At 38.0% G+C, this 13125-nt stretch overlaps 1 protein-coding gene across 4 annotated transcripts in view; it reads left to right on the top strand.

The window, feature by feature from the left end:
• Positions 1 to 13125, top strand: part of LOC103478352 (CUB and sushi domain-containing protein 3-like) — a 244833-nt gene that overhangs the window by 222262 nt on the left and 9446 nt on the right. For all 4 annotated transcript variants that reach the window (XM_017309426.1, XM_008432116.2, XM_008432118.2 and 1 more), the window contains 4 exons: positions 2805 to 2978; positions 3460 to 3533; positions 4915 to 5026; positions 12640 to 12819. In XM_017309426.1, the coding sequence (XP_017164915.1) occupies positions 2805 to 2978; positions 3460 to 3533; positions 4915 to 5026; positions 12640 to 12819 (540 nt within the window). The remainder of the gene's footprint in view (positions 1 to 2804; positions 2979 to 3459; positions 3534 to 4914; positions 5027 to 12639; positions 12820 to 13125) is intronic.

Here is a 13125-nt window from a genome sequence, read left to right as displayed (position 1 = left end):
AAGCAATAAATTGACAGAGGAGCAGTGGAAATCCATCAGGATTCTTCTGCTGAGGCCATAGCTAGAGTCCCATTAAAAAAGCAATGTCATACAAGAGGCTTAGAGACAAGAGCGGCAGTAAATGGTTTCAGTTGAGTTAACCCCTAGGCCCCTTCAGAGAAATTAATATTTCACTTGCTAATTATTTTGATCTGAAATTTAGAGCCATGACCTTCCTCAGCTCCCTCTATGCTCCCAAGATGAATATCCATACACCTACTGTAACTACTCGCCGATGAGACTGATTGCTGGAAACAAAAGTGATTAGACGTGCACAATTCATCCTGCGACAAGGATGTCCACGTATCTGCCCACATTTGTCAAAACGGACTTTCTACAACCCCTTTAACGTCAAAGCAACTTGAATAATTTCCTCTTTGAAGACATTCCAAATCATATGGGAAGATGGTTATTGTTACAATTATATAAATGGGATAAAAAGAGAGCAAAGCTCTTAGCTGAGTGAAACCAGTGTAGGTACTTGGTCTCTGATCATGTGTAGCTACAGCAGAAGCCCACACAGTTTATTATTTCTTAATTAAAGCCTCTCCATTCAGTCACTGTCTGCAGTTATATGGAGAACAAGGTGGGAAACATCAACGTTAAATTCAGAAAAAGGCCTGAGGTTCTTAACTAATCAGGGTTCGGGACTCACCATCACCCCTCACTGAGGAGCTGAGACTTATTCAGGAGTTGATCAAGGTTGACATAACAGCCAGCGCAGTCAGCATTAAGCCTGTTAACCTAAAAAAATTGTGTAGCTTCAGTTCACTGAAACTATAACCGCTGTTGAAAGACAACCTGTTTCTTCAGTATCAGTTTTTTCCAAAAAATGTAAAAACTGAATGAGAACAAGGTCCAATTTAAAAACATTTCAGGTTCACAAAATTATGTTTTCTTCTGATTACCTATCAGTAGCGCAATTCTGAAAAAAATATTGAGCTGTGAAAAATCTTAGACAGCGCTTTGTTCAAAACTAACATCATAATCCTGAATGTGCATGAATTGATTAGAAAAATTACCATGTTTTTGGCTTGTTTTCAATGTCTGGAGTTATCGCAGAGAAAGCAACACTGAGGTCACATTCACAGATATGGGTGGTGCTGAAGTGAACAAGGTGTATTACAGTGAGGTTCACTTCCTCATCACAGTGAAGCACCAGAACTGGGAGAGGCTCACCGGTGCAAATTGTGCACCTGTGCATCTGGACACATGATAACCCCACCAGCTGATTATCTTCATTACTTGGCAACTTGACAATTTATGTGTTGATCCTGTATGGATCATGTATTCTCTCGTCGTCCCCGTGTTCCTCAGGGGAGTAGTATTTAATATAGTCTGCATCGTACATGTGTTTCACCTTGTTCAATTAGTGGATGTAAAAAACAAAACAACAAAAACTAATGTAAGGAGAGTAAATGAAAAAAAAACACTTATAGTTTTCTTAATATTCTTCCTCAGAAAAGACCTGTCACCCACTTTTTAAGTGGGGCAGTGGCGAATTGATGGTTCTCATGCTAACAGTCACTAGCATCCTCTATAACAAGGTTAGCCACAAATGGTCAATGGTATAAAAAAGCCCATCAAGTGATTGATCTAGGGATATTAGTTGAAAGTTAAGTGGAAAGAAAAAATATGGTAGAAAATTATCCACAATTAACAATTCATTTGTAGTCTTACTAAAATTGTGAAAGAAAAATCTTCATTCACTGCCATGTGTAGTTACAGTTTTCTAAAATGCAAAGTCAGCCCAGTCTGAAATATTGGGAAATTTTGGAGCATTTAATGCTGATAAACCTAAAAGAGATGCAGGTTTCATTTTCCAGCAGGCTTTGGTCCCATCCACACTGCCTGTAGCGCCAATAAGTGGTTTCAGGGCCATAGTACCACTTTGCTTGATTGGCCAGAATAGTGATCTGATCGAAACCCCTCTGAGGAGCTACGCCACACCACATTGATGGAGTAATTAATGCAAAAGGATTAAACCCTGAGTTCACATCCCACAGTTTTCAGACCAGTATAAAAAGCAGCCTACATTTGAATTTTAGATGTCCCTTTATTTATCTATCACAATTTTCTGTGAAGCTAATTTTTGGGTAATATCAGTCATAATTATCATCAAAACAAGATTTAAATTCATGACACGTATTACTATGTATTTAATGAGTCTATAGAACGAGTAGGTCTGTCACAATAACAAATTTTGCTGGACAGTAAATTGTCAGTAAAGACAATATTGATCTTTTGAGATCATTTTCATTTCTTCATTTCGGTAATGGTATAGAAATGCAACAACTAATTCTCAAAGATTAATAAATTCTAGTGAACATTTAACTCTGTAACTGGAAGACTCTTATAAACAAAATTTCAAATAAAATGATGAAGTCTCTGTGAGCAAAATAGTCCTTTAGAAATAGGGTTAGTTAAGACCAAAGAACTGAAAGACAAGACATTTTTCATCCAGTTTTTTGTGGAAAGAAAAGAAAGAGAAAAGGGTAAAAACAATAAATAACGCAAATGGAAATTATTGTTTGTTTTAATTTATCATGCAATTAATTGATTTATTGCTTATTACGACAAGACTAAGTGTGAGATTTACTTTTTGAATTGAATTACTGAAACACATTACCTTCTCAACAGGATTCTTATTTATTGAAACGGACCAGTTTGCTCAGAGAGGTGTAGTGATGAAGAGCTCAAACATCACTTCCTCTTCCTGTTTCCCTTTGTCTTTACACATCTACGACATCACTTTGTACCTGCAGCCAAGTTCTGTGGAGATCCTGGCGTGCCTTCCAAAGGACGGCGAGAAGGACGCAGCTTCATATTCAAGTCAGAGGTGACATTCAGTTGCAGCGCCCCCTATGTGCTTGTTGGAGCGACAACACGCATTTGCCAGGAGGACGGTACTTGGAGTGGTTCTCAGCCTCGGTGTATAGGTATTGCATTTCTTCACAAAATGGTCATATGTCGTTTTTGTTTGTAATAAAAATCTGCTCATTTTTATTATGACTTAAATTAATAACCATTAAATATTTTTGCACAAGAGCAACACACAGTGAGATGCCCATCGGCTCAAATCTTAATTCATGACGGATGGTTTTGATGTTGTCCGTTGGCAGTACGTTCGCATGTTTTTGTGTTTGACTTAAATGGTGGAGAGAAGTTTCATCATATTCAGATAATAGCCAAATTAGTATTTTTTTACAACAAATTTCAGAGACTCAAAATTCATTGTGAAAGAAATAAATCATTCCTAGATTATTCTGCTCACGTTTGCAAGCCTCTTCAGGTACTGTCTGCCTGTACAAGCCACTCCTGAGAAAAATGACTTTTTGATTATCAATCTTTTTCTTTCTGTCACACTGTCCGCTTTGCTCCCTTGCAATCCCTTATCGCCACAATGGTTTCTTGTTGCAGAGCCTACGAGAAGCACATGTGAAAACCCAGGAATACCTGAGTATGGCTTCATGAATTACTCTACAGGTTTCAAGGTAAGATGACGGGGAGAAAAACCTAATTTAGTGACATCTTTATGCACTTAATCTTTTCAGATGAATGCAAAAGAAAAAAAAATAGTATGGGAAAAGACTAGCCACAATTGGCAATACTAAAGTTTAATTTTTTTTTTAGTATGGCCTAACAACTTGATTTCCAGCCATCTGAAGGCTGAAATATTGGCAGTTCGGTCTATGAATCTTCTAACATTTCAAAACATCGTTCAACAAGACACTGTAGGCAACACTTTGGCTGGTAGCTCTGTCAGCACTCCTCGGCAGGGATGGAAACACATAAACCTTAGGTTCCTTTACAACTTTGGCTCAACTTTAGACTTTGTTTTTACAGAAGGATGCCTATTTTCTCTACTGTGAAAGCGATATACAGTGAAGATAGGGTGAAAAAGTTATAAAGCTCACCTCATTTTTGTGTTTACTCTGAGGATCTTCTGGAAATGGACAGATTCTGATGGAGTTATGGGTCGAACCCACAATTTATATAATAACATATTACTGCATTTTTTGAGAAAATTTGTACGTATGCTTTTCAGGTGATAACAGATATACATTTAGTGTGATTTCCCAACTTTCCTCGATATTAGTGCTATGTAAATTTGTTTATTTAAGGATCCTCATTAATCTCTACAACAGTTGAGACTGTTCTTCATTTTTCACAAACATTACAGTAAAATCGTACTTTTAAATGTCTGTAGTTTTAAGATTTGCATGAGACAAGAAACTAAAATTTTAATTGTCACAAAAATCTACATTATAATATTTGTGTGCTTGACGCCTCCCCTGCAGGTTCTCACTCTACGTATTTCACTCTATTTGCACACTTTTGTTTTCCAAGTGTCGCAAGTTAAGTGTAAACAATTTCTTCACAAAATTCAGCAGAATCCCTGATATGAACAGTGTCACAATAAAGGCAGGAGCAGCTTACACCGATTAGTGCTTGTAATGGTGTGCAGTCTTGCATCGTTCTGCATTACCGAGCAACTTTTACCCACATCTTTGACACTTTCCAAATGAGAATAATCTGTCTTCGTGCTGTCTTTAAGGAGTGGACTGGAATGGCTACTGAAAATATAAACAAAATTATTTAAACTCTAGAAAACAGACAAGCTCTTCTACTCTCCGTATCAGATAAGAAAACAAAACAAAGCAAAACAAACAAACAAACAAACAAAATAGGACATCAGCTTCAGAATAATTCTCCCTTTTACCACAACACTCTACAGATAATCATTACTAAGGAGAAAAGAAACATTTAGTGTTCAGTATTATTTCCAAGCTCTTTAGATTTGAAGCTGGGAGCTTATTGGCATTTGCATCAGGGTATTGATTCCTTCTCTGTGTGTTGTCTGTTTGTGGCCAGGTGGGGAGCAGAGTAGACTTCCAGTGCCAACAGGGACACATACTGCAAGGCTCCACAACACGGCTGTGTTTGCCGGATCTTACCTGGACCGGGATCCAACCTACCTGTGTCCGTAAGTGCTCGCTCTTTATGCTCTCACCATATCTTTAGATCGCTTCTCCTGTTGTTGTTTGTCTCCAGCCCCTTCAGTCTTTCTTCACACTGTTTATCTGCGCCGCTGGTTACTCAGAGGGTCTCCTTACTCTCGTGCTCTGCCCTTCACCTCCTCGCCCTCCCCATTCCTCTGTCAACGCCAAGTTCTCTCATTCGCTCAGTCCTCACCTAACCCGGGACCTTCCAGTAGATTGCTTCTCGTACCTCAATCAACCTGTCATCATTCTGAGACTGAAGTGTTGGCCAAGATTACTGTCATTCTGTTTGAACAAGCTGAACTGTCGACCAGCATCGCGCCAGGGCCGTGCAGTTTATCCTATTCACTTTGCCAAGATAAGTGGTTCTCCAAGTTGTGGTGTAATTCGGTATTTCTGTGAGATCCCTTTCTGCTAAAGCACTTTTTCTTGAGCTTTTTCATCTCAAATTGAACCAAAATTGTCCTTTAGCAACCACTTGTAGTGTTACCATTCAACACAGACAGAGAGACAGACTGATAGGATAGACGGACATAACCTTCCTGCTGATGATGTGCCTACTTTCCTTGCATATGTAAATGGACAAAAACAATTGAGGCATTCAAAGTTATCAACGTGAAAGTTTCCCCATGTGATACATTATCTCTTGTTCCAAGGTGTCCTGAGCAATATGTGGCAAAAAAACAAAAGTCGGTTTTATCTTGCAGTGAGACTTTTAAAGTATCTCTGTGTGTGTTTTATTGAAATAAGAGGAAGTTTCAGAGGGATTGTGAAACCTTTCATTTTTGCTTGCTGCCTTTTTATTGTGCATAAACCCACTGACCGGTTTATTGGGTAGAGCCAGCTGAGGCTAATACTTTGTATTATCACATCCCTCCACTGAATTCCTATACTTACTATATGGTCTTTTTACAACATATTGGTTCAATTTCAGATTCATTTTAGATGATGTGATTCTAGATGCTAGACTATTAAAGCATGTTACGCTTATAGTTGTTTCTAATACTCTTTTAATGTACCTTACTTACGATATAGCCATGCAGATGGGATTGAGGTCTTGTACATATACTGGAAAACAGATAAAGCCTAGTATTCTAGAAAAAAGTTTTCAATCTTCCAAGGACTGAGGTTTTCTTCGTGTCTTAATGCCTTCTTGAGGTGTGATAAATTTGCCATCCCTTCTCATTTAGTTGTGTTTTTGGTTGATACTTTGCAGCATTTTAGTGTCTAGCAGCAATTGAGGGCTTCATGAAAGCTATATACTAATATAGGAGGAAAATTATTTCAGTTTGGTCTATTCTCAGCTCTTCACACTTGTACTTTAAACTTTAAAAGTTTGTAGCATAAACTGATGGAAAACTGCCACTTTTACAATTTGTTCTTTTCTTATTCGCTCTTTCTGCTTAGAATAGAATAGAAATATTCTTTATTGTCCCACAATAGGGACATTTCTGTGTAACAGCAGCAAAGTGACAGGGAGAAACACAAACAGATTAATGCAAATATAATATAATAACAGTTTTATATATATATATATATATATATATATATATATATATATATATTAAACTGTTATTATATTAAACTATGGAGCAAATCTAAAATGTAGATTCATAGTGTATAAATATTATTTAAAAAACTTTTTGACAACCAAATGTACATCTTCCGTGTCCGAGGTCAGATGTAATTATACTATATAAACATTTCATAATCTCCACAGCTTTTATTATTTTTAGATTGAGTAAAGAGAAATGCAAAAAAAAACTTGTTTGTCAGCCTTTCACTTGACAGATCATAGCTCATTTCTCCTCCACTTTTTTTTTTTTTTTTTTTTATTAAACGTTGACCCTGTCATCATACTCCTCTTTGAATGATTCAGGAGGCCGAGCAACTCCTGACACCTTAATGGCATCTACTGCTAAGATGTGATGAGCTCTTCAAATTAAGCAGCAGTCAGAGCAAATTTGTCTCCATTTAAATCCAGGTAAAATGCCGAAATAAACCTATCGGAGGTTTCAATCTAACCAGAAAACCAGCATCCTGTGAGTTTAGAAGTTTAAACAACTATATTAGGAGTTGGATTTTTGTGCAGAGACGAGGTGAAGACAGTCTTCTTTCACTTTTGCTAAGATCTATTACTGGTTGAAGTGGCTCGAGTCTGTGCGAGAGATACTGTGCCTGAGGACTGAATTGTCTTTCTTTTTTCTCTTTTAAGGGAACGCGCTATAACACAGGAGTAAAATGGAACATAAATTACTGAACCTAAATTTAAAATCTGAACCTTTGAAATGGAAGCCTCTTACCATCACTTTGAAGTTGTTGAACACCATTTCTCTTTATATCCTCCAGGGCAAAGGTTGTGCAAGGTAATAGCACCCTCATTATTATGGAAATACAAATCAAGATCCAACTTATGTTGATTTAGGAGCTTGTATTACAGCAGCCGTATCTTAATGCTTGCACCTCAAAATGGACATCAAAAAGTCAAACCAGTTTGATTGTCTCATCTGAAAAAGTATGTTTTTTAGACTTAGTATATTGCATTTCACATTTGTGCTCAAGTGTTTTTATTTGAAAAAATAAAAACACTTGATTCCCCAAGGATGATTTCTTTCAGGTAATTGGTACATTGAACTGCAATAAATGATGGAGATTTTGATTGACACTTTTAACTTGCATCCCTTAAAAGCAACAGTAAGTGCCTACCTTGACATATATAAATAGATCAATAAGACTTAATGTTTCCAGGTTCTAGACTTTATGTTTGGGCTTCTGTGCTTGGCAGGTGCAGATTGTTGCTAGGTATATCTGTCATCTTAAATGAAGCACCCCTGGAGCTGCTCTCTAGCATTCCTCCATCACATGTAGTGGCTTGACAATGTATTGATTTTTTCCTCTGCCCTTGTCTTGTCATTGTTACTGCTGAAATTATTAGATAAAAATGAATTTCATCTTCTCTAGATTCTACTGCCACTGCTTGAGAAATTTCAGTGCAGTTCTATGAAAAGTAATATATTTCCTTTGGTTTTGCTTTGTTTGTGTCACAAAATGTTTCAGATTATTAAGCAAATTTTGACATCAGAAGACAATAACTTCAGTAATTGCAAACTACTAATTATCATTCATTAATTAGAGGTGGGAAGAAACCCAAACCAACCTGGCCTGTATGAAGACATAATTGTTCCTCTTGTTGTATCATGACAAAGAAATTACTTAGATCAAATTAATCTGACAACATGAAAACTGAAGGAGCAACACATTTTGCCTCAATTTAAAGAAATTCAAGAGCACCAGTAAACCAACCTCACTGACACATGGATTATAAAGCTATTTCTAAGGCTTTGGGTGCCAGCGGACCACAATGAGAACCATTAGTCACAAAACATGGAAGACTGATGAACTTTCCCAGGAGCGTCTGGCTTACTAAAATAACTGTTGAAGTCATATCAACCAGTCTTCCAGAGGGTCAGAAAAGAACATATAAAACTCTGTAGGCCTCACTTACTTTAGGCTAGGTTTGCATTCATGATTCAACAACAATAGAAAGACTGGATGAAAGTTTCATAATGTAAAGTTCCAAGGTGAAAATCACTATTGAGCTGAAGAAACACATTAAACATCTCACATTAGCCAATAAAAAAAGGGCCTTGATGATCCCCAAAACCTTGGGTAAAATATTCTTTGGCCTAACGAGATACAAGCTGAACATTTTGAAATGTGTTAGTCCTATTGTGTCTGCCACAAAAACCAACAGAGTTTCAGAAATTGAACATAATGGCAACAGTTGCGCATTGCGGTGGCAGTCTGATGGACTGGGGCTGCTTTGCAGTTTCATGGCTTGGATAACTTGCTGCGATTTATGCAACCGTGATTTTTGCTTTAGCAACAAAATCCTGAAGCAGAATATTCAGAATTGCCTGTGTAAAGCAGTCATTAGGTGAGGATTGGGGTGCACCCTGGAGGTTCTCGGTCCAAGGCAGGACATCAGAGACACACTGGGCAAACAACAATTCATGCACACATTCCAACCCTAGGTCAATTTAGATCTATCAACCTAACATTTATTTTTTTGGACTCCAGGATGCCTAACCGCTTGGAGGAGCCCTCAGGGGAATATACGAGCTCTATGCAGAAAAGCCTTGGGTGGGATTCAAACCGAGGGTCCTCTTTGTGAAGTTTCCCTCAATGAAACATATACTAGTCAGTCCCAGTGACCGTTTCACTAACGGTTTTTGCCCATGTGCTTTCTGGGTAAAAATCAATCGTGAAACGCCTCCCCTCCCACCCCCCGTCAACAATTTCCGGCAGCGCAGGTGATAAACGTGTAACACTTTTTCTGTTACAAACTGACTCTGGCCCCCCACCAGAGAAGGGAAAAGTTATGTGACCCTCACAGGAAAAAGTTTGGGGACCACTGGTGTAAAACATCACAGAGGTTTGGGGTGGGAACTAACTTTTTATTGGCACTGTACCATCTTTTACATGAAAATTAAACAATTGTTCTAAAGTACGCTCATCCTTTTGAAAACAATTTTTATGATGAATTAGATGTCTGGTTTGCCAACTTTTACTTGCAAACACCTGATTGCTAAAGTATGAATGCGACGTCTCCACAAATGGCCAAACATCCATTATGTTGCTAGCTAGCACTAGAGTAATATCCAGCAAGAGCGCTTTTCGAGTCACAATCCTCTTCCACAAAGTCTAGAAATTGCGTTTCATCCTGGCATTCCTTCCGCATCCTATTTCCACTAATGTCATTAAAATGCCATGAAGGACCGATTTGGTACTGTGCAGCTGTCTCCCATTTGACAGCTGGCAGCATGCACTTTCACTTGCAAGCATCAAAATTATTTCACTATTTTCACATTATTGTTGATGGCCCGAAGCCTGAATGTTCAAGCCTGCAGTGTTCTTCCAGTTGGGGTGATTTGCATATGGTTTCATTTGGTTGAGAGAGTTGTTGTTGGAAAACATTAAACTAGACAAAAATCCACTTGAGAGAAAATGAACTTGTTTAATATGGTCTATAAAAGGGCTGTGTTTTGAAAAGGCAGCTAATTCAACTTGTCAAGATTTGCCTTCAGCCAAAGCTGTTTTCCTCTAAAAGAATAAAAGATTTTGTCATATTTGATGTGAGCTGTTAACTCAGGAAAAAGGAAAGAAAAAAAAAGTTAGCATATAATGTACTGAATAAAAGAATACTTTGACACAAAATGTAAAAAGAAAAAGTGAGGCAGGAAAGTGTTCACTTACCCTGTTCGGTTATTGGATTTGCAGCTCGAGGTCCTTTTAGCAGGTCTCTTGGCAAGCTTTAGGCACCTGCATCTGGACTGTTTATCCCATTTCTCCTGAGGACCCTGTCAAGTTCCATCAAACTATCTGTGAAGAAAATTTAAACCGCCATTTCGATGCAACAGCAGAAATGATCGGTGGGATTAAAGTGAAGGGTTATTGTAGGACAGAAGACGACCTACCCAAAAGTCACCATCTTTAATTTAATTTAATTTTTTTGAGGTTATTGCCTTAGTAAAATGAAAATACATGCATCATTGTCATTGCTGCTTTCAGAGCTGTCGTTGTTTTATCAAGTCTGACCGTTCTCACTGCTCATTCAACTGAGAGATGCTTTCATATCCTGGTGATGATAATCATGTTTTTAAAATGCATTCAGGCATTTGCCCACAAACTTTACTCTCAACCAGAAGATGCTTTCTGAGTAGGTGCAATTGTCAAATTAAAAGCACCTTTTTGAGAATAAAAACTTTTCATTAAGCCCACATTTCAAAATGTTTTTCTAAAAGTAAAATGTAATATGCCAATTGTAAAGACTGTAGGTTTTAGCAGCTGTAAGTAGAAATAATCATAATTTACAGAAAGAAAGACTTGAAAACATCAGTGTGTGTGTAATTAATCCATATAATGTGTTTCATTTAGTAAATTAAGCTGCTGAAATAAATAAGCTTCTTAGTAATGTTCCAATTTATTTAATATGATTGTATTGTATGAATTTAATATGCATTTCACTTTAGTCCAATTAGACTGGTCTAGTAATTTATTGCTCTCTACCTCATTTATCTGCAGCATAACCACTCTAATGTACAGATTTTTACAGTGTCTTGCAAGAGTATTTTCTTATTTCCTTTTAATAGACATTGTGTCATGTTACAATCACAGCCTCAGTGTATTTTATGCACTGGAGATGTTTTGTGTAAGTTTACTACTTCGTTTGCTACTCAAAGTAGTAAACAATTGCATTTGTAAAGGGGAAGGGTTGTGTCGGTTTCAGCTTCTTTATCAGTTACACTGGTATGTATTTGAATTCAATAACTCAAATACATGTCACTCTGTAAAACTTAATTTTTATGCAAATGTGGCTGTATGTCTCTTCCAGCTTGGCAGATCTACGGATTGTAATTTCTGTCTTCTTTTTTTTTTTTTTTTGCAAAATAACTGTACCTCTGTCTTGTTTGGGTTTAGATGTAACCACAAAGATTTGAGTTTGAGCCCATGTGACCAGAGCACCTTTAGATGAGTCCTGTATCCCCTTTTTGACTTGTGGAACGCTGCGAAATCCCCAGTAACACTGTAACATGACAAGTTCAGGATTTGCCTTCTTCATTTTGTATTGTCCCATAGGTTTAAGATGATGGTTAGCCCAAGAGAGGCAGGGTGAAAGTAAGCTTCTGCTAACCTAAAACACTGTACATATTTACTGTATATGAACTCTACATAATAAACCGTTTAACCATTGTGAAGTTTACATTAGGGTGTTATTCACACAGATACTTTACACGGTAAGCGTAGGTAGGATGCTGTCTGCTGCCAGCGGTCTCTCCACTTGAACCACATCCTAAGGAATAAGAACCGTGTTTCTCATGAGAGCAACTGCAGACAAGAAAGGCAGCATAAACATCAATGAATTAGCATTAATTCAAACAACTTTAATGTTTTTTTACTATTTATACCACTTTTTTTGGCTGGTCCCTCTGATCCTAAATGCTTTGCATGTTCTGTTTTCAGCATGTATTTCACTCAAGAAGGTCACTGGTGTCATTCTGCCTCCTCCATTCTCTGTGCCAACGTGATCACCTCAAGGCAGACATGAATCGCTTCTAACTTTTAAAAGAATTTTTACTTGGTTCTAAGCTCTCTAAGTTTACATGCTTTTGTTATTTTAGTGGTGCATTTTTAAACCAAAAAAATTTGCATGGCTAATATTTGCACGTTTTGCTACGGAAAAAGAAAAACACAATGTGAAACGGAGGAGTGTTTGTTTATTGGTAAATTATGCAAACACTAACCAGTTGAACTTCATACTGCCATTTAACTTTGGTGTTATTATTATGAAAATTGCAAATCACTGGCTTTGACAGAGGCTCCTTTATCAGTCCAATCCTTGTTTTTTAAACCTCAACTTCTCTCCCCCTTCCTCATGAGGACTTAATTACATTCGTCTATCTTTACACTTGTGTGTGTGTGCATGTGTGTGTAAGCCTCACTGTGTACAGAGCGGTGTGTGAATTTGGCTCGCTTGTTATTTGTGTCTCCCCATAGATGTGTGTAATAACACATTTGCCCTCTGCTTAATCTCCAGCTCACTCCTGCAAGCAGCCAAGGAGCCCAGCCAATTCTGACGTTATGGGTCTAGACCTGCCCTCCTACGGTTACACCCTCGTGTACACCTGTCAGCCAGGTTATTTCCTCTCCGGGGGTTCAGAGCACCGCGTCTGCCGCTCTGACGGCAGCTGGACGGGCAAGGTGCCTGTGTGCAGAGGTACGCTGTCGGCAGAGGTCTGCAGGGGCAGATGATGGAGAGGGTGGTGAAGTAAAACTAAAAATGTTCAGGGGAGGGCTTTGAATTGATGCATACGGTAGGATGCAGAGAGTGGGGGAGTGCGTTATTGTACTGGGTGTGTTGTAAGACTGTTTGGATGTGTGTGTTTGTATTTTTCCAGAAGTGTTTTAAGTTGCAGCTGCAAGAAAATAAGGGAAAGCTTAACGCATGCAGGATGTTATATCTGTGTTCCTGCAGCTTTAAGCCTTGCAGTGCATCGCCACATCTCAGTGACCATGCATATTT

The sequence above is a fragment of the Poecilia reticulata genome, linkage group LG16 (assembly GCF_000633615.1).
Source record: "Poecilia reticulata strain Guanapo linkage group LG16, Guppy_female_1.0+MT, whole genome shotgun sequence".
Taxonomy (NCBI): domain Eukaryota; kingdom Metazoa; phylum Chordata; class Actinopteri; order Cyprinodontiformes; family Poeciliidae; genus Poecilia; species Poecilia reticulata.
Note: the sequence above shows the minus strand (reverse complement) of the source record. Positions and strands in the feature narration are given on the sequence as shown.